The sequence below is a fragment of the Anser brachyrhynchus genome (genome assembly GCF_964034855.1).
Source record: "Anser brachyrhynchus genome assembly, chromosome: 1".
NCBI lineage: Eukaryota > Metazoa > Chordata > Aves > Anseriformes > Anatidae > Anser > Anser brachyrhynchus.
In genome coordinates, this window is record NC_137694.1 from 56,180,084 (window position 1) to 56,201,996 (window position 21,913).

A 21,913-nucleotide genomic window follows, 5' to 3' on the forward strand; every position below is an offset into this window, starting at 1 on the left:
GCTGCTCGGGAATAGGCTGGGCATCGGTCAGCGGGTGGTGAGCAATTGCATTGTGCATCACTTGTTTTCTTACACATTATTATTGTTAATACTATTACCATTATCACTATTATTATTATTATTGTTATTATTATTTTCCTGTCTTAATAAACTGTCTTTATCTCAACTCACAGGCTTCACTTTCCCGTTTCTCTCCCCCCATCCCAGAGAGGGAGGGGGGAGGGTGAGCGAACGGCTGTGTGGTGTTTAGCTGCCAGCCGGGTTAAACCACAACAGTCTTTTTGGCGCCCAACGTGGGGCCCGAAGGGTTGAGATATCGACAAATCTGACCAGAGTGTGTTAAACTAAAATTGGTATAAGTATTGGACCTGCTTAATAGTTGCTAGTCACGATGTTGATTGCCTTAATCTCCAGTCTGCTGTACCTGTATTCCAAATTGAGTTTTATGGTGCGTTACTTTCTGTATGTGCTCCCTGTTGCACTGTTTATCCTTTCCGGGCCCTGGTTTAAGATTGTTATGGTACTGTGCGGTGTAACAATGGCTTATGAAATGATGAAATATCTGGTCACGACTTTAACCTGGTATTTGTACTCAGCACTGACGTCGACTCTATACTTTGGAACCCATATCTCGGAAACTATTAGCAATTACACCTATTGCCTGTTTTCGTTAGGGAGCCAATCTGTGAAGGGGACAGGGGAAGACATGTTTCCCTACCTGTTCACTCTCCCTTTCTCCTTCACCACCACCCTCTTATCCCCCGAGTTAGTTACGGTGGTTCTCCGAGATGTTGAATATCCTTGGGATACTCAGACCAGCCTGCTCTTGTTGTTATGTCTCCTGAATGCGCTTCAGATTTTGTGGAGGGTTAAACAACTACTTAGGAATCTCATCCGGAGATCTGTCTTGAGGCGGGATAGTTGCGAGTGGCAGGGAGTGTGGGAGGATATGGGCAGGTTTCTAGAGCAGTGGTCACCTCCAGTGTTTTGGACATTCACCCCTGAACAACTGCAAAATCCTAAAAAGCTGGCAGAATGCTTGAAAAAAAGGTGTCATGACTCTGGCAGTTCCAAAGTGACACAAATCACTGTAGCGTGCTGGGGTCTGGCTTGTGCCTATCGAGCTGCAATTGATGTTATTAGCAACCTAGCTCCAGCTCCTGCAGCCGCTCCAGCTCCAGCTCCTGCAGCCACTCCAGCTGCAGCTCCTGCAGCCGCTCCAGCTCCAGCTCCTGCAGCTACTCCAGCTCCAGCTCCTGCAGCCGCTCCAGTTCCAGCTCCTGCAGCTACTCCAGCTGCAGCTCCTGCAGCCGCTCCAGTTCCAGCTCCTGCAGCTACTCCAGCTCCAGCTCCTGCAGCCGCTCCAGCTCCTGCAGCCGCTCCAGTTCCAGCTCCTGCAGCTACTCCAGCTCCAGCTCCTGCAGCCGCTCCAGCTCCAGCTCCAGCTCCTGCAGCCGCTCCAGTTCCAGCTCCTGCAGCTACTCCAGCTCCAGCTCCTGCAGCCGCTCCAGCTCCTGCAGCCGCTCCAGTTCCAGCTCCTGCAGCTACCCCAGCTCCAGCTCCTGCAGCCGTTCCAGTTCCAGCTCCTGCAGCCGCTCCAGCTCCTGCAGCCGCTCCAGTTCCAGCTCCTGCAGCTACTCCAGCTCCAGCTCCTGCAGCCGCTCCAGCTCCTGCAGCCGCTCCAGTTCCAGCTCCTGCAGCTACCCCAGCTCCAGCTCCTGCAGCTACTCCAGCTCCAGCTCCTGCAGCCACTCCAGCTCCTGCAGCTGCTCCAGCTCCAGCTCCTGCAGCCATTCCGGCTCCTGCAGCCACTCCAGCTCCTGCAGCCGCTCCAGCTCCAGCCCCTGCAGCCGCTCCAGCTCCTGCAGCTGCCCCAGCTCCTGCAGCTGCCCCAGCTCGTGCAGCTGCTCCCACTCCTGTGGCTGGGTCAGAGAAACGAGCTGTAGCAGTGCAAGTTGACCCCGCAGAGGGTATCCCAACCCCTGTGGCAGACCCTGTGTCTGGGTCAGAGAAACGAGCTGTAGCAGTGCAAGTTGACCCCGCAGAGTGTATTCCAAGCCCTGTGGCAGACCCTGTGTCTGGGTCAGAGAAACGAGCTGTAGCAGTGCAAGTTGACCCCGCAGAGGGTATTCCAACCCCTGTGGCAGACCCTGTGGCTGGGTCAGAGAAACGAGCTGTAGCAGTGCAAGTTGCCCCTGTAGACAAGGTGAAAAAATGGTATAGAGGCTCAGGTCGTTTAAAACGCAGACAGTCTTCTGCTAAGTCTGGGCGAAGTGAAGACGAGGCTGGGCCATCAAAGGTGCAGGAGACTGAAGATGAGGATGAGGATGGCGAAAAATCAACAGTAACTACCCGGACTCCATACCAGCCATCAAAGGTGCAGGAGACTGAAGATGAGGATGAGGATGTCGGAAAATCAACAGTAATTACCCGGACTCTATACCAGCGTGAGCTACGAGATGTGCGAAAAGATTTTGGTCGCTGTATAGGCGAGCAGCTTGTCACCTGGCTGCTCCGGTGCTGGGACACGGGAGCCAATTATGTGGAATTGGAGGGCAAGGAAGCCAGGCGGCTGGGATCCCTTGCTAGGGACGCATGCATTGACAAAGCAATTGGAGATGGAGCACAATCTCGCAGCCTCTGGAGGCGTCTCCTGTCAGCTGTGAAGGAAAGGTATCTCTTCAAGGAAGAACTTGTATGTTTACCAAGCAAATGGACCACCATGGAGAAGGGAATTCAGTACCTGAGGGAATTGGCCGTACGGGAAGTAATTTATAAGGACCTAGATGACGCACAAACATCCACAGATCCAGATGCAGTCCAGTGTACACCACCCATGTGGCGGAAGTTTGTACGGAGTGCCCCATCATCATATGCCAACTCATTGGCAATACTAACCTGGAAAACGGAGGAGAATCCCACAGTGAATGAAGTGACTAAAATACTCCGGCAGTACGAAGGAAATCTCTCCTCTTCCCTAAAGGCCTGTGTCTCAGCTGTGGAGAAACTCTCTGAAGAGGTCCACCAACTTAAAGAGAATTTATCTTCCCCTCCACCTGAACGAACCAGTGTCCACCAGCTAAAAGAGAATGCTTTAGAGAAACTTTCTGAAAAGATCCACCAACTTGAAGAAAGATTATCTTCCCCTTCACCTGGACGAACCAGTGTCCACCAGCTAAAAGAGAATGCTTTGGAGAAACTTTCTGAAAAGATCCACCAACTTGAAGAAAGATTATCTTCCCCTTCACCTGAACGAACTAGTGTTCACCAGCTAAAAGAGAATACCTTGGAGAAACTTTCTGAAGAGATCCACCAACTTAAAGAGAGTTTATTTTCCTCCCCACCTGTACAAACCAGTGTCTCAGCTATTAGGGGTAAACGTTCATCTATGCAAGGAAGACAATATGGTGGGCACACACACCGCGCCACCCTGTGGTTTTACCTACGTGACCATGGAGAGGACATGAGAAAATGGGATGGAAAATCTACTGCGACCCTAGAGGCACGGGTACGTGAATTGCAAAGGAAAACAATTGGGAAAAAGGAGTTCTCTGAAAGGTTTGCTGCTCCAACTTCCAGCAGGCAGTCCTTTAAACACAGAAATGAAGATTCTGACCAGGACTAGAGGGGCCCTGCCTCCAGCCAGGGGGAGGAAAGGGACAATCGAGTTTATTGGACTGTGTGGATTCGATGGCCTGGCACGTCAGACGCACAGAAGTATAAGGCTTTGGTAGACACCGGTGCACAATGTACTCTAATGCCATCAAGCTATAAAGGGCCAGAGCCCATCTGTATTTATGGTGTGACGGGGGGATCCCAGCAGTTAACTGTATTGGAGGCTGAAGTGAGTCTAACCGGTAATGAGTGGCAAAAGCACCGTATTGTGACTGGCCCAGATGCTCCGTGCATCCTTGGCATAGACTATCTTAGAAGAGGATATTTCAAGGACCCAAAAGGGTTCCGCTGGGCTTTTGGCATAGCTGCTTTGGAGACAGAGGACATTAAACAGTTGTCTACCTTGCCTGGTCTCTCAGAGGACCCTTCTGTTGTGGGGTTGCTGAGGGTTGAAGAACAGCAAGTGCCGATCGCTACCACAACTGTGCACCGGCGGCAATATCGCACCAACCGAGACTCCCTAAGTCCCATCCATAAGCTAATTCGTCAACTGGAGAGCCAAGGAGTGATCAGCAAGACTCATTCACCTTTTAATAGTCCCATATGGCCAGTGCGAAAGTCTAATGGTGAGTGGAGACTAACAGTGGACTACCGTGGCCTGAACGAAGTCACGCCACCACTGAGTGCTGCAGTGCCGGACATGCTAGAACTCCAGTATGAACTGGAATCAAAGGCAGCCAAGTGGTATGCCACAATTGATATCGCTAATGCATTTTTCTCCATCCCTCTAGCAGCACAGTGCAGGCCACAGTTTGCTTTCACTTGGAGGGGAGTCCAATATACTTGGAATCGGCTGCCCCAGGGGTGGAAACACAGCCCTACCATTTGCCATGGACTGATCCAGTCTGCGCTGGAGCAGGGGGAAGCTCCTGAACACCTGCAGTACATCGATGACATCATTGTGTGGGGTGACACTGCAGAAGAAGTTTTCGAGAAAGGGAAGAAAATAGTCCAAATCCTTCTGAAGGCCGGTTTTGCCATAAAACAGAATAAAGTTAAAGGACCTGCACGAGAGATCCAGTTTTTAGGAATAAAATGGCAAGATGGACGCCGTCAAATCCCAATGGATGTGATCAACAAAATAACAGCTATGTCTCCACCAACTAGCAAAAAAGAAACACAAACTTTCCTAGGTGTCGTGGGGTTTTGGAGAATGCATATTCCAAATTACAGTCTGATTGTAAACCCGCTCTACCAAGTAACCCGTAAGAAGAATGCTTTTGAATGGGGCCCTGAGCAACGACAAGCCTTTGAACAAATTAAGCAGGAAATAGTTCATGCAGTAGCCCTCGGGCCAGTCCGAACAGGACCAGATGTAAAGAATGTGCTCTACACCGCAGCCGGAGAGAATGGTCCCACCTGGAGCCTCTGGCAGAAAGAACCTGGGGAAACTCGAGGTCGACCCCTGGGGTTTTGGAGTCGGGGATACAGAGGATCTGAAGCCCGCTATACTCCAACTGAAAAGGAGATATTGGCAGCATATGAAGGAGTTCGATCTGCTTCGGAAGTGGTCGGTACTGAAGCGCAGCTCCTCCTGGCACCCCGACTGCCGGTACTAGGCTGGATGTTCAAAGGAAGGGTCCCCTCTACGCATCATGCAACTGATGCTACATGGAGCAAGTGGGTTGCACTGATTACTCAGCGGGCTCGAATAGGAAACCCCAGTCGCCCAGGAATCTTGGAGGTGATTATGGACTGGCCAGAAGGCAAATACTTTGGGATATCACCAGAGGAGGAGGTGGTTCGTGCTGAAGAAGCCCCCCTGTACAACAAGCTACCGGAAAATGAGAAGAAATATGCCTTGTTCACTGACGGGTCCTGTCGTATTGTGGGAAAGCATCGGAGATGGAAAGCTGCTGTATGGAGTCCTACACGACGAGTTGCAGAAGCTGCTGAGGGAGAAGGTGAATCGAGTCAGTTTGCAGAAGTAAAAGCCATTCAGCTGGCTTTAGATATTGCTGAACGAGAAAAGTGGCCAGTTCTCTATCTCTATACTGATTCATGGATGGTAGCAAATGCCCTGTGGGGGTGGTTACAGCAATGGAAGCAGAACAACTGGCAGCGCAGGGGCAAGCCCATCTGGGCTGCGGCATTGTGGCAAGATATTGCTGCCCGGGTAGAGAACCTGGTTGTAAAGGTACGCCATGTAGATGCTCATGTGCCCAAGAATCGGGCTACTGAAGAACACCAAAACAACCAGCAGGTGGATCAGGCTGCTAAGATTGAAGTGGCTCAGGTGGACCTGGACTGGCAACATAAAGGTGAATTATTTATAGCCCGATGGGCCCATGACACCTCAGGCCATCAAGGTAGAGATGCAACCTACAGATGGGCTCGTGATCGAGGGGTGGACCTGACCATGGACACTATAGCACAGGTTATTCATGACTGTGAAACATGTGCTGCAATCAAGCAAGCCAAACGGTCAAAACCTCTTTGGTATGGAGGACGATGGCTGAAATATAAATATGGAGAGGCCTGGCAGATTGATTACATCACACTCCCTCAAACCCGCAACGGCAAGCGCCACGTACTTACAATGGTGGAAGCAACCACCGGATGGCTGGAAACATATCCTGTGCCCCATGCCACCGCCCGGAACACTATCCTGGGCCTTGAAAAGCAAGTCCTATGGCGACATGGCACCCCAGAGAGAATTGAGTCAGACAACGGGACTCATTTCCGAAACAACCTTATAGACACTTGGGCCAAAGAACATGGTATTGAGTGGGTGTATCACATCCCCTATCATGCACCAGCCTCTGGAAAAGTTGAACGATACAATGGACTGTTGAAGACTACACTGAAAGCAATGGGTGCTGGGACATTCAAAAATTGGGATACACATTTGGCAAAGGCCACCTGGTTAGTCAATACCAGGGGATCTGCCAACCGAGCTGGACCTGCCCAATCAAACCTGTTACGCACTGTAGAAGGGGATAAAGTTCCTGTAGTGCACGTAAGAAACATGCTGGGTAAAACAGTCTGGGCTACTCCTGCCTCAGGAAAAGGCAAACCCATTCGTGGAATTGCTTTTGCTCAGGGACCTGGATGCACTTGGTGGGTAATGCAAAAGAATGGGGAGGTCCGGTGTGTACCTCAAGGGGATTTGATACTGGGTGAGAATAGCCCATGAGTTGAATTGTAGTATGTTAATTATTATATAATAATGTATGTCATCACTACCATGATTGCTATATATCATAGATGAAAATGGTGATTAATTAGAATGTATTGGACAGAGTGTAACCTGAGCATGACATAAATGGTATGGAATAAGGGGTGGATATCTGTCCTGGTTCCAGTTAGGACAGAGTTAAGTAGCTCATAGTAGCTGGTAGGGTGCTATGTTTTGGATTAGGATGAGAAGAGCGCTGATAACATGCTGATGTTTTAATTGTTGCAGAGCAGTGTTTACACCAGGCCAAGGACTTTTCGGCTTCTCGCTCTGTCCTGCCAGCGAGCAGGCTGGGGGTGCAGCAGGAGCTGGGAGGGGACAGACCCAGGACAGCTGACCCAAACTGGCCAAAGGGGTATTCCATACCATCTGACGTCATGCTAAACAATATATAGGGGTGGCTGGCCGGGGTGGGGGGGCCGGCTGCTCGGGAATAGGCTGGGCATCGGTCAGCGGGTGGTGAGCAATTGCATTGTGCATCACTTGTTTTCTTACACATTATTATTGTTAATACTATTACCATTATCACTATTATTATTATTATTGTTATTATTATTTTCCTGTCTTAATAAACTGTCTTTATCTCAACTCACAGGCTTCACTTTCCCGTTTCTCTCCCCCCATCCCAGAGAGGGAGGGGGGAGGGTGAGCGAACGGCTGTGTGGTGTTTAGCTGCCAGCCGGGTTAAACCACAACACTTGATATTCGCCTCTTTCTTTAGCTTTGGGCTTCTTAGCTCTTCTGACAGAGGGATCTTAATTTCCTTGGATTCAAAGTGTATTTTTGGTAATTTCATTTGTGCTAATGTGGTTTAGGAACATTAATCCTAATGAATGTGAGGAATCAGTAGCACTAACTAATCAGACCAGGTTCAGGGAAGCAGTGGTTCCTATGGCTTTACCAGCGCATTCAGATTCCTGCCTGTGATGCCCTCATTACGCTAATCCAGCACACTCCTCTTTGCTTCTGCTGCCACCCCTCATCCCCCAGACCTGCTGGTTGCGTTCCCGCTTACTGCATCTCCATCCTGATCTCCAGCATTAGCATGCTTAACGTGTTTCACTGGCAAAAAAAAAAACAGCCCACAGTGGCTTGGTGCTGAGCTGCTCACTCTCCCGAATAGCTGATCCATCACCAGCTCTTTGTTCTAGTTATTGGTTATATTAAAAACTGGAAGAAAAAAATTGCGCATCTTTTTGAAAAAAAGTTATACCTCTTCACACCAGACAAATAAAAAGATACAGGCTGGAAAATGTAGCCCTGCATAGGAGTGATGGCTTTCCAAAATAATTCTCACCTGGAGTGAGCAAAAGGCACCTTTGCGCTCAAGATGCGGGACTTGCTTTGGTGCAAAACGAGAATCTCTTGCAGCTTCAAAGATGTAATCTTGGTACCGTGTGCTGTTTGTCTAACACCGGTACGAGCTGGCTGAGCTGCTTGATCTATTTAGCTGCTATGGAAATCAGTACATACCCAGCCAGAAAATGCATCCTTGCTTGCTGGCGTGTTTCCTACATTTACATCAGTCTTTAAAAAGCAGAGACATATTGTAAGCTGCTCATCAGATCCCTGATGACCCAGTTTAGCAGATGTAGTGATTGGCTAATTGTTAAAGATGCCATTTTTGGTGGGTGAGAGGAAGAGCATCAGCCAGGCTTCTAGAGATGAAGAGTTAGAATCAGCGGAGGTAAGAGCTCTTTAGTGGGAGTAACTAGATAAGGCTTGGATTAATTTGTCTAGAGAACAGAGAATTATGCTAAAGATTTTATAAATTCAGTTTATAAAATGAAACTGTTGGTGTAATTTCCTTAGTAAAGATCAGTGTGGTATAACAACTGTGCAGCACGGAGATATCTCAGGCTCCATGCTATATGGCTGTAGCCCCACAGTACTACGTTTTCTATCAATTTAAAAGAAAAAAAAATGCCCTTGGAAAATGTCTGCAGCTACCATGGATGCACTTCAAGCGTGGGGAGACTGTAGCTAGCTTCTGCTCATATAGCTGTACTTGTAATTGTGACTTAGCACGCTTCCTCTAAGCAGCCCGAAGAAAGCAGGCAAAGCAAAGCCCAGGGCTGTGGTCTTGTGTTTTCCAAAAGTGCTCCTCAGTCTGCAGACATCAAAGAGAGCTGTGCATGTGAAGTAAAATTCTGGGTTTGGAGAACGTTGGGAAAAAAACTTGTGTAATCGCCGTGCCTTGCTCTGTGCACAGAAAGAGGAAAATTAGGTAAATGCTGCGAGAGTGGCATGTAAAACAGTGTCTCCAGGCAAAGTGATGGGTTGGTAGGAGATGGAAAATAATAAAATTCAATGTTATAGGAAGAATAATAAAATCCAGCAGTAACTAGATGGGTGATACCGTTAGTTGAGGGAGCTGTGTGCTGTGTGATCGGTAAATATGCAAACATACTGCTTGCTTTTTTTTTTTTTTCTTGGGCTCCTGGCATTAGAAATAGCAAGTAGAGGAACCAGAGCTAGTGGTGCAGAACATGAAACTGGGTATTATAGGGCTAATATCAATCTGCAAGAATAGTAATCTTGACTTTAACATGTATTCAAGATTATGTGTGGTTCAGATAGGGTAGATGTGAAAGGAGATAGGCTGTATTGTATGCAGTAGACTGTAAAGAAGAAAAAAAGAGCAATACCGATAACACAGGATCTATTTCTGGTCAAATTTGCTGTGGGGAGGAATGGTAAAAGAGGTCCCAGCGGGAGCTCCGTGAGTCTGCTGTAATCTCTCAGAGGATTGGATTCAGATACAAACTTGAGTCTCTGAAATGATATTATTCCCAGCACCATTATAGAGATAAATATTAGTATGAGAAACTTTAATTTCTCAGATACAGCTGGGAGACCAAATGCTGCTAATAATAATAGGGTCAAAAGACTTCTTCACTGTAGCATCATGTATTGTTGAGACAGTGCACGTATCGCAGCCGATATGACTAGTGCAGGAAAACAAGCTGCTCAGAAGCCTCCATGTCCTCAGCTTTGTGCTGGGTGATGATGGTGATACAACCTTTGATACAAGAAGCAATGTATTTAGTGAAGGCAGTGAACTGGATTGAAAGCTCGGACGCTGGGGTGTGTGTGGTGGGTTTTTTCTTTCCTTTCCCTTTTTTTTTTTTTTTTTTTGTCAGAGATGCTTTGGGTGCAGATTTCTGATGATGCAAATGAAAGGGAAAAAGCTTGTAAGGAAAAACATCCTCCGAAGTAGAGGCATAATCACCTTATAAAGGGTGCTAGGTGCAAAAAGAGGATTTACAAGGGACAGAATAAGGAATGAGCAGAGACTGCTGTGCCTTTACGGTCAGGAAATGTGGGGACAAATGGGGACCTGCCAAAAAACAGGCTGAGTTAAACCTTGCAAATGTTACTAAGAAAATGGGCAACAGTTTCTCAGAATACAATTGCAGAGAAGGAAGGATGTGGGGCCACACAGTGTTGGGGATAGGATAGTTAACGAGGATGCTCCCGTTGTGGTGGCAGAATTGAACAAATCCTTGTTGTTGTTGTTGTAAGTAGAGTTGATAATGGGGGTAAAGGCAGGATGGTAACGGGCATGAAATTACTGTGGAAGCAACCAAGTTAGACGTTTCAAAGACCACAGTGTGTGCAGGCTGGGCTGGGAAGCGGGTTGCCTGGGGAATGATGTTTCTGTTTCTGAAAGCAAAAGAACTGCCTCGTGAAACTGCAGATCTAACGCAAGTTCTGATAAATCTATCAGATCAGGAGTGGTATAGTTTGCTTGGAGAACAGGAAGCATCATAGCTCTCTCGATGATGGGGCATGACCTGAGTTAAGTACAGACCTGTTGGGCCAGCCTCAGTTGGGTGCAAAATCTGAGATGAAAACAGCAATTAAAGGCTTGGACACAAACGAAAAATGGGATAAAACGCAACGCAAATTCATCAGAATAGCATTGTGTCAGGTCAGCCTATCTGTCTTTAACGATTTTCTTTTTTTCTTAACTTGCCAACGTGCATTTTTCTTAACAGGTTGACATGCCTTACTGTAGCACAGGTCCTACAGCATCTGATGTGACGCTGCAGAGGAAAGTGCAAATGAGGCTGGAGAAGATGCAGTTTAGTGCTGGAACTGTGAAACGGATTGGGAGCAACCGTCTTGTTCTGGCTGCTATATATATATTTAAATTTTATTTTTTATTTTATTTAGAAAAGACGAACACAGGCTAGATCAGGTGGAAGAAAGGTCTTCTGGAGACTGGGAACTAGGAAGCCTGTCATGAGAAAAGACTGGAACAGCTGCTTGTTTAAAGGGGTAGAGGGGGCATACATCAGGGAGGTTAATTGTTAGGGAAAGAGAAAAAACGTTTAAGCCAGAGGACAGCACTGGCACAAGAACAGAGAACAAGCAGAAATTGCTCAGGAATAAGGTGAAGCTGGAGACGTGCAGAGCTCCTAGCTGCTGGCGGGCGCTGTTCTAGAGCAGGCTCTGGGCCAGGGGAGCGTAGCTGCAGAACCCGGTTCTGAGGTGTAGCTAGGTAAAATTTCTGAAAAGGTCAGATTGCGTTGTACGATAGCAGTTGAAGAGACTCTCCGACACAAAGAATCAGATTGAGACTTAATATTGCTGTAATTTTAAAATTATTTGTATGTGTGAGCATTTGCAGGATCAAGGCTATGGTTTTATAACAGTTACCCAACTTGTGTTACTGGAAATGCATGTGCAGAGCAGGTTATATGGTAATGTAATCGGGCATTTATCTCCAAATAAAATTATGGAGCGCAGCCTTCTTATATTTGACTAATATTCGTTGCAAGTCAGCATGCAGTAGTAGACCAGGCACTATCGCCCCTATAACAGTGAATTTTCACTGTAGACAGTTCAGTCGTTGATTACTGGTCAATGAAGTACGTTGAGTCCTGCTGTGTCCGTCTTGGCACATGCGAGTTTACAAGTAGTTTGTGTAATTAAACTCCCTGCGGGGCACGGGAGGTGTGATGCTTCCTTACCGAAGTGTCACCCGGGTATCCCAACGCTGGTTAAGGCAAAGTACTTAAATCTGCATCAAAAACTTTACAACATCATGGTTCTATCCGGATCTATCCGCTGTAGCTAAAGCAACGGAGAGGTTGGGTGATCCTCCCTGCTCCCCCTCCTTGTTTTGTTTTGCCCGTTTGACAGTTATTTATAGATAGTAAGATATCTGCACGAGGATTTGGAAATGCTTTATTCCCTGGAGGCCTGGTTGAAAATAACAAAAAAATTGGATTGTGAAATAAATGTGAGGTTTTTAACTTAGTTAGGGATTTGGTTTTAAAACCTGGGGCAGTAATATGAAGTAGCAAAAACAAGCAGTGGAAAAGACTTCAGGTTTTTATAAATTAATGCCTTTTCATAAACAGATGTTATTGGAGATACTAAATTGCCCGAGTGCATAATAACGAGCTATGCAAAAGCATGAAGGGCAGACACCTATTGAACGTGTAGTTGCAGAAAGGGGAAAAATAAATAAATAAGCATTGTTGTCTGTTCGGAGGAAACCAGATACAATCAGTGCCCTACGGCGGGGCTTGCAGGGAGAGTGAGGAGGGGAAGCCACGCAATCTTCTGGAGGTGAGGAAGAGGCATGGCTTGAGCTCCAGAAAGCCGGGCTGAGTCTGGGGTGAAGTCAACTGGACAAAGGCAGAAGAAGATGGAAGTTTATTTTGGGAATCATCCTTTTTTTCCGTGGCAAAGAGGTTTAGAGGCATAGCTGCTTTCCCATTTATGGGCAATTAGCTTCTCTGTTGTCTGCGCCAATCTTCACGCAGAAACAATGGCTATAGAAACGTTTTTTGCTGTTCTTGTTTAAGAAGTAGAAAATGGCATGCTTTATACTCCCCAAATTGGCCAGGCTCCTTTTGTCAGGCAGGAGTGGCCCTAGGAAAGATGATGAGAGTGGGTGGCAGCTGCCGTCGCTGCTCACCCAGCTCGTAGCTGTCCTTTTCCGAGGCAGCTCAGCAAGAAGGGGCGGTCGGAGCAGAGGAGAAGCCAAGAGCTGACCTGCCATGTGGATAGGTCAGAGGCTGTGGGTTCCCCTTCCCTGAACTGTGGAGTGCCATGTAAAGGGTGCGAGAGAAATGATCCACGCATTTAACCTTTGGGGGAGAATGAAAAAGTAAACTTAATTCTTTTTTGAAGGGACCTAATCTGCGTGCCAAATGCAAAGCTGATGGTTTTCAGTTTTTTATTTTGGTGTCTGAAGGAAAATGGAGGTGCCACAAGAAAACATAAGGGGGCAAAGAATAGGAAAAGGGAAAACAGCTTTCTCGTGCTGATGCTGGTAACCTGCGAAGGTCCATCGTACAGAAATGGCTCCAGCCGCCCACCCCGGAGCGGGTTAGCAGTGCCCAGCCACACTACGCAGAAACTAAAGATCAGAAATGTTCAAAGAAGAAGAAACAAAGCAGTGCCCCCCCCCGCCCAAGATGCATTTGAAGCAGTAGGGGGGATTTGGGTAGCATGCCTTGGTTTTGATCAGCGTAGCGGTCTCACTTTTGAAGCCCCAGAGGGAGGGCTGTCACAGGCCTCTCCCTCTGGAGGACGGCATTTCATGTGCCTGGGGGTCAGCCAGAACTATTTGCAGTTTGGGGCCATTCGCCATTTGAGAGGCCAGGCCTAGGCCAGCGGGGACCCGACGGGGTTTGGCCCAGCAGCGGCTGCGAGCTCACGCGCCTTGCCGTGGGCGGTCGCCCCCCGGCCGTGTTTTGTCTTCTAAGAATCACCCGTGGGCTCTTGGGTTTCGGGAACACGTCCGGCACGCGGGGCCGGGCCGGGTGAACCTGCCGCCCTTTGTCAGAGCAGCCCGGCATCTGTCCCCGTCGGTTATTCCTCCCTGGGAACGCGCCTGGGCCAAAGGAGAAGGTGCCGGGGAGGGGGCCGCTTCCCAAAAGGGGAAGAACAACTGGCTCTGCCCCCCTCACCCCACTGCCCCCCGGCCTTGGGGGCAGCGTTAATCCCCCCCGGGTGGCGTGGGACAGCTGAGAGCGGGCGACCTGCTGGCCTGGGGGTCCCCAGGCCCGGCTCCCCCTGGCAGCTGCCCCGGCCCGCTGCGGAGGGAGGGCGAGGCGTCAGCCGATACGGCCGCATACCCCGTCCCGAAAGAGATCCCTTCGGCTCGAGGCATCGACATGGCTGCTCGCCTCGGCCCCCCGCCCCCCCCCCTCCACAGCACCAAAGGGTTTTTGCGACGCTAATCCCAGCACCTGTCCCTGCCTAGGACGGCAAGAAGGGTATGGGGGTGGGGGAGGAGCGGTCCCATATGTTTTTCGCTGTCCTGGATTGGGAGCGTTCCCTCTGACGCACCTAGAGCCCAGAACATATGCTCCCTTCAGATCCGAAATGCTGTTTGCTTCCTCCCATCCCCGGCGGCTGCGGCGAGGATCCTGCCGTCCCCGCTCCCTGGCAGCCGCGCCGCTCGCCGCTCGGGCGTTGCAGGACGCGCGGCACTCGAGGCTTCCAGGGCCGCTCTCCGGACGGGATTTCTAATTTTAGGAGCCTCTGCTGCGTATGGTCGAGCGCTGCCTCGCCGGATCCCAGAAGAGAGGGGCTGAGCCGAGCCGAGCCAGGCAGCTCCTTTTTATTTTCAGCTGAGCCAGTGTCAACCTGAGTGGCCCCAGAGGCCTGAGCCAAGCACTGCGCAGGGCTGCCAGAGTCCTTCCCACCAGGCTGAAAGACGGAGGCTCGGGTCTGAAGCCTCCAGTCCTGCGTCCTCTTGGCCTCTACCTGGAGGATCTTTGGCTATGTATGGTGTGTATTGTATGGATTATCAATACCCAGTCGTCCAGGTAAGCGAGAGGAGAGCGGCAACTCGACAGAGGCATGCTGGTTGCTCCGTGCGCTCCTCAGGCGGGCTGGAGCCTGTGTGCTGGTCCTGTAGGACACTGCTGCCACTACGCTCGGCGCGTGCCAGGCCTCGGCTCCCCAGAGGCTCTGCCGAGGGCTTTGAGCCTCCCTGCATGCGAGTGGTCCTGTCTGACGCTTTAGCTCCCCGGACTGCCTTGTTTGAGACCCGTGTGCATTTGCATTTCTGGCTTTTTATTTTTTAATTTATTTTTTTTTTAGGGGGGTTGAGTTGACAGCAATGCCGCGCTCTGCAAACTGCTGTGTTGTCGAGTGCCTTGCTGCTTTGCCCGGGGCATGTGACTTGTAAGTGTGACTGCGGCTTGTCCCTCAGGGATGGCGAGCCACCGGGAGCGGCTCCTCGCCCGTTTTCCTCCTCCCTCCTCTGAAACCAGCGACAACGCCTCTAAAAGTCTCCCTCGTCACCTTTTTGCTCTTGGAGATCCAGTAGGGCGACGGGAAAGGGTGGGTTTCAGAGGGCTTTGCTCAAGGCAGGGCGTGTTGCAGCCCTTGCTGGGGAGGGGGCTATATTTGGAGCACACGTGAGCTTTCCTGGCCTGTCGTGTGGCCTTGGAGAAGCCAGGGGCTCTGGGTCAGGCTCAAATACTTTCGGAGCCAAGTGAAAGATGATGTTCTCTGCGCAATCCTTGACTATTCAGTGTCAGCATTCCTTGTCCTCACAGGCACCAAATTCATCCAGAAAACGTGAAAGGCAGACTAACAGTTGAGGATTATCTACCCTGAGATGCTTCAGATAGCCACTAAAGAGTATTTTGTTAGGTTACCTTGTACCGGTTTTTTTATTACGTACATGAATAGACTCCACCACCAGAAGTGTGTCTTTTGGTTGTTAAGATTTGTTCCTGATAAATTGGTTCTTTGCACTTGAACCTTTTTTTTTTTTTTTTTTCCCTCCCTCTGGCCTTGATCCAGCTGGCAGGTTTGCTCCATCTCAACTTGAGCCAGCACAGAAATGCAGGTAATGGGATGTTAAAATCGAAGGCTGGCCTTTCTTTCTGCCCTAGCAGCACAGGGGAATTATAGGCATGGCGAAAGAAAAAGCTAAAGTCCTGAAACTTGCTTAAAGCAGAGTGTTTGTGGCTTTCTCTTCTCTCTTCATTTCTACCAGCCTTATGAGCGTTGAACTAACCGAAGCATTTGGAAGTGTAGACCACTTAGTCCAACTACAGGTTAGTTTTTCAGTTGTGCTCTCACCGGTGTGATTTCAGCGGCCTTGCCCCATCACCTGCTGCTTGAAGAGCCTTCTCCAGCTTGTTTTCCAGTAGGATATGAATGGCAGGAACTAACAAACACCATCGTGTGTGTCTGGGTGAGCACAGGAGAGAATGTAGCGGAGGTGCCGAAGTGCTCAGGTGTGAGCAACAAGCCTTACCTGGCTTGGTAAGGGTGATGAGCTCTGCGGAGGCAGGTGAGGTTAATATGCCCCGGGTTATTTCCTAGTGCTGCTTCCACAGCACGGGAAGGAAGTTTCACTGCACATGTGCCTGTGATGCACAAAAAATCATGGCAACTCCTAAGTCCTGGCATCTAGATCTGTTCTGAATATGTCGCTATTTGAACAAACGCAGTAAGTAGGAAGCGATGATCTCATGGCTCTGAGCTGTGTGTTCTTCAGGCTTCCCGTGCTCGGCTCTGCTTGTGTGTCCCTGTCGCGTTCAGCAGTCTGCTCTGCAGTTTGAGGCTTTGGCTCTCCTGGGTGGAGGGTGGCAAGCCATGATGGTAAATTGTGCGGCGGTTCCGTGACTGGCACACAGGTGACACTAGGTGGAGGCCCACCAAGCTTATTTCACTTGACCGTCGGACAATTCCCCCAGTCCTCAGGGGGAAAGGTGAGTCGTGCAGATCAGCTGGTTAATTTTATCGGTCTCGTACATCATCAGGTGTTGCTTTGTTGGCTCCAGTGGAGCCCAAGACGAGGTGTGCTATCAAGTCTGATCTTGTTCTCCATGGTATTCTTGAAGCTTTTGAATCTCTGTATCGGGTGTTCTTCATGTCAGATGTGTTCAGGGCGATCAGAGCTCCTGCAGACCCGTGTTTCTTGTTGCCTGAGCGTATCTGTTAGAAACTGGGGGGTTTCTTTGGCTAAGCAGGAGCAAAGGTGGGTGAATTCCAAGCAAGAGGGAGGAGATACTTCCACCCTACAATGCAGATGAAAGAGGGAGACCAGCAGGAGATCATACCGATGGGAATTCCCACTCTTCTGGCACACAAGCAAAGCAGTTGTAGCAGCAGGGTGGTGCAGATGGGTAGGTACTTACACCTTCCTCTCTCTCCTTAGAGGGCTCCTTGGTGGCCAGTATTTCTAGAGGTTCCTGAGGTGAAGGCCAGAGCGGGTTAGAAAATAACACTGGGTGAGCAGTGGTGGGATGAATGTGGCTGGCCATTTCTGTACCCTAAAGGTCTGCGCTATGTCCTTTGATCAGGGACAAGAAATTGCCACCTTATGCCGTACAGCCTGGGCGAATGCAACAGTTAATCTCCATTAACTTAAGCTGAATTACGCTGAGTGATTTGCAGAGGTCTGGTGAATGAGATGCACGTAGCTACAGCCTGGTGCTTTGCCGTGGCAAAGGTATAAGGAGGTCACCGTGTTTTCTGCCGCTTTGAAATGGAACTCACACTTGACCCAGAATTGTGCTCCAGAATCGCAGGTTTGTAATAGGGGAAACAAATAATTCCAATTCTTTCCCTGGTTGTGCAATACCACCGGCAGACCTGTGTAGTGTCATAAGAAGCAAGTTAGTGGAGAGGATGCAGTAACTCGGGAAAACGTGGGCTCTGCTCCGTTGGGACATCATGGCTTGCTGGCATCTTGGGCTTTTCATACTGGAGGAGCAAAGAGGGCTGTGATGTGTGCTCCTGCTGCCCTCCGGCTGAATTGGTAGAGACGGGAGGGTGGGAGGCAGAGCTCAGTTTGCAGTGAAACTGGGGAGCAGTGGGGGCCAGCACAGGCTGCCTGGTATAATATGGTATCTTTTTAGTGTAAATTATAGCCGGGGATATGGGTGCAAAGGAGAGTGCATGTGGACGAGAGCTGTTGCTGCGGTGTAACTTGGCTGTTCCGCCACAGAAGCCTGGTGGGTCTCCGGAGCCCCAGGCGCCAAGAAGAGGTGTCGGAGGGGCAGCTGGCCTTCGCTGGTTTCATCCTTGTGTCAGGGCCCCGCAGCATCACCACAGCCCTCAGCGGGCTTCGTGGGCGCGACGCCGGGAAAACGTGCACCCCTCGTCCCCCTCCGCCAAGCGGCTCAGCGGCCGGCCATTTTACGAACTCCCCGGCGGACCCGGCGCCGCTCAGGTGCTGCCCCCCCCCCCCCCCCATTTATTTTTTGGGGAAAAATCCCATCAAGCAGGGGAGGCTCCCGGCTCTCCGCGCTCCCTGTTATGAAAGAGCCGCAGCTCCTGGCGCTCCGAGTGCTTCCGGTTCAGCGAATGGAGCCGTGCAGCCCGCTCCCCTTTGTGGCAGGAGGAGGCCGGCCCGCAGCTCCCCGCCGCGCCGCTCCCTCACGGGGCTCCGGCGCGGGGCAGCCCCGGCCCCGGGCGGCCGCGGAATGGTGGGTGCGGGGGGGGGGGAAGGGGGGGCACCGCTTTTTTTTTTGGGAGGTTGAAGGGGAGCCGGGGGGGGGTGGTGGTCTCGGCCGAGCCGGGCGGGGCGGGCCGGGGGAGGCGGTCCCGGCTCGCATTAATTACCGCGGCCGGGCGGGGCGGCGCTTCCCGCAGCCATCTGGCCGAGCCGGGGGGGGCGGCGGCGGCGGGAGGAAGGGGGAAGAAAGGGAGGAACACGGGAGAAGAAAGGGAGGAAAAAAATATATATATAAATAAATAAATAAAAAAAATTAAGGGCTCGGGGGGCACCGCGCCGGCGAGGCAGCGCAGCGCAGGCACCCGCCTCCTCGGAGCCGCGGGGGTTTTTCTTTTTTTTTTTTTTAAACAAAAAAAATCTTCGCTATTTTATTTTTTTTTTTATTTTTTTTTTCACCCCCCCCTCCCCGCGGCCGGGCTTTCCCCCATTTTGGTTTATGGAGAAAAAGAAAATGGTAACTCAGGTAAGGCTGCTTTGTCTGGGCGGGGGAGCTCCGGGGGCTGGGGGGGGGGAACCGAGCCGAGCCGAGCCGGGGCCGCCCCGCAGCCTCCCCCCGGCTCGGCGCCGCTCACCTGGGCCGGGAGGAGCCGGGGAGGGAAGGGTCGGGGCTCGGGGCGGCCTCGCAGTGCCCTCTAGGGAGAGGAGGGCAGCGGGCGGCCCCTTCCCGTGCCGGGCTGCCCGGCCCCGGCCCCGCACAAAGGTAAGCGGCCGCCCGGCGGGGCCGGCAGAGCCGGGGGGGGGTGGTTAGCCCGGTGGAGGTCGGGCAGCGGTAGCTTTATTAAGGTCTCTGCACGGTTTTGGGGTTTTTCTGTTGTGTTTTTTTTTTTTTTTTTTCCTTCGGTGGGGTTTTTTCTGGGTTTGGCATCTGCAAGGGAGGAGGAGGGAGAGCGGCATCGCCGGGCTGGAAGCCTCGGGAGCGGGGCATTATATAACGCCCTGCGGCGCCTTGCGGAGCTGGGAGCCTTCGGGGGGTATTCCCAAGGCGGGTGGAGGGAAGGGCGCTCGGAAGGAACTTTTCTTCAAATCTGGGTTTTACAAGCTCTTCCCCCACCTCCCCCCCCTTTCCCCTTCTGCGGAGCTTTGCATCATTTTTCAAATGGGTGCACACACGCGAGCCTTGGCTTCCCTTATCCCTCGCCGAGCCCCCGTTCGCCTGCCCGCGCTGAGGTGCTGCATGTCCCGCTGCCAGGGGCCGTGCTGCCACTACTGCCTGGCTCCCCACGGATCTGCTGCGAGGAGTGACACCCGCTTTGACCCGTGCCGTCTCTCATCCCGCATTGATTGTCAGTGGCTGAAAAATAGGTCTCTGTCCACTGCAAGGTATCTTCCCCTGCTCCCAAGCCCCACCTTCTGCTCCTGCTATTTAGTCCCTTCCATTACCGATTCCTTTTCACCCGGACCGAGGCTTTCTGTTTTGAGACAGAAGAGCTCTGCAGAAACCTCCCGAGGCGCTCAATACCTATATTTAGTTCCGTGAGTGATGCTGAAAAGCCGTGGCTTTGCAGGCGGGGTCCATTTGTCTAGTGCTGCCTCGCTCGGGATGCACCCGGTTAGATGGAGGTGTATGCCCCTGAGCTGCGGCTTGGCGCGTGCACGTTTCGGAGTTTCTCCACGCAGCTTTGTATGCTGGAAGCTCCCTGCCACGGCCGCTCTGCGCATAATCCCTGCCTGTGCGGTGCAGAAGGGAGCCCGAGCCCTCGGCGCACGGGGGCGCGTAGCTGGTGCGTGCCCAGCACCCAGCACCCCAAAGCCCGAGCTGCTCTGGGGCCGTGTAGAGCCGGGAAGGACGGGGTGCCCAGCTGCTGGGGCGCTGGGTGAAACGCAGGAGGGCACAAGCTCGCGTAAAGGTTGGGGATACCCTCGTAGGAGCACGCGTTATTAGTGTTGGTTGACCTTGAGTTATTACTGTCGTAAAAGCGCGTGCTGCCCAGGATAGGTTTTGGGGGTTTGCGCTGTGTATTTACGTGCCGATGTTGAAGAAGCTGCATATAGAGCAGTAGGGGAGGAGAGCTCAGGTTGCCCTCGGCCGGGGGTCTCGGGGTGAGTGGCTGATGCCCCCGCGGTGGGAGACGAGGAAGACGGTGACGGTGAGCTCCGCCGCAGCGCTGCTTCTCGCAGGGGGAGCGTGTGGGTCTCCGGGGGGAGAGGCACGTCCAGGACCGTGCCCCCGGCCGCGGCGCTCTGCAGTGCTGCTGGAGGCAGCGCCGTGGCCTTGCTCAGCGCTTGCAGACCTGCTTCTCGGGGGCTCCGTTTCGTTTAGGAAAAGTGGACATTGCTGGTCTCTTCAGCTGGTAACTGCTGCTGAACGGATTCAGCATCGCTGAACCAAACGGAGCGAGATGCTGTCAGCAGGATCTTGCTCTGTTTGCTTCGAGCTCCGGGTGCCGTTGTCTGCCTTGGCTGGGTTCTGTGGCGTTTTAGGGAGCGAGCTCACCCGTTCTCTTTGGGAATCTGGGAGGTTAGCTGCCGTATGGACCTGAGGGCTGGTAAAACAAAATAGATGGGAGGAAGACTAGAAATAGCGATGGGGAGAGAGACGGGAGGTGCTGGAAGGGAGAAACGTGCTTTAAAATAGGAAACCAAAATTGCTAATGAGAGCAATAGCTCAGATTCATTAACAGAAAGTACCCTGCTCTGATCCCCCTTAATCCTAAATCAGGGAAAATGAGCGTTAAACGGGGCCCGGTACATCATGTGCTAATTGCAGATAAAAGAGAAAGTCTTGGGTGGATGGGAATTATACGGTAAAAGGCTTTTTTTTTTCTCTGCGCGGTGCACGGGGAGGTTGCTGGCTTGCGTGGAGCACAAAGCCCTCCCTTTCTTGGACAGCCCAGTGCCTTGCTGGCGTTTTCCTCCGAATCTGTTTCCCATCAGGGCTGGGAGAGGGGGAAGGTGTCGAGCATCTCGGAGAGTGGGAAGGGAGCCGCTGCCTCCTTAAGGAGTCCCGCCAGCCCATGTGGCAGCCGGCAGCGGCAGCAGCAGCGCTGGAGCCTGTGTGTGTGCCTGTGTGTGGATGTACGTATGCCTTTGTAATGAATCACCCCGCCATTGTCTGCTCCCCTCCCTGCTGCCGCCGATGGAGCCTTTCACCTGGGCTGCTGCCTGCTCGCGGGCCTTCTTCCAAGACGGGAAGAGGAGGAGGAGGAGGAGGAGGAAGGGCTGCTGGCGGTAATGAAAGCCAGACCAGGGAGAGCTGCTATTTTCAGGCTGCAGCACCCCGCTTTCCCTCTTTCTCTGCCTTCACTCGCTGCCTTTTGATGTGGGTGTAGGCAGGAACATCTGAAGGTCCCCTTTTGTGCGGTCGTGGGCTCACCGGGCTCCATTTTGCGGCACCATCCGAGGCGCCTTGGCCGCCCTGCCTGCCAGCGTGCCCCCTCTCGGCCCCCCAGCACCCCCGGAGGCTGCAGCCAGCGCCGTTTATCTTGGCACGTGTTTGCCTCGCTACGCTCTGCCCAGGGCTCGGGGAGGTGATGGCGTTTGTGGCTTTGAGACTAATTTATGTCCTTGTTAAAACGAACCAGCGAGCAGCCTCATTTTTTCCAGAGGTTTTCTTCCCTTCCCCTTCCCCCTTCCATAACCCTTTCCCTGCCGGAGCCAGCGTGCAGCTG

At 51.6% G+C, this 21,913-nt stretch overlaps 1 protein-coding gene across 23 annotated transcripts in view; it reads left to right on the plus strand.

Annotated features, from left to right (window-relative positions):
• The window catches only part of RBFOX2 (RNA binding fox-1 homolog 2), a 177,684-nt gene that overhangs the window by 72,779 nt on the left and 82,992 nt on the right, over positions 1-21,913 (plus strand). The window contains exon 1 of one of the 23 annotated variants that reach the window (XM_080576860.1): positions 14,465-14,649. The exons of 17 other annotated variants lie outside the window; for them this stretch is intronic. In XM_080576860.1, coding sequence (XP_080432986.1) covers positions 14,605-14,649 — 45 coding nt within the window. In that variant the 5' untranslated portion in view covers positions 14,465-14,604. Of the gene's footprint in view, positions 1-14,464; positions 14,650-14,701; positions 18,277-18,438; positions 18,769-21,302; positions 21,321-21,913 lie in introns of those variants that run through there. 5 more of the 23 variants (XM_080576867.1, XM_080576864.1, XM_080576862.1 and 2 more) reach the window with 5 other exon arrangements.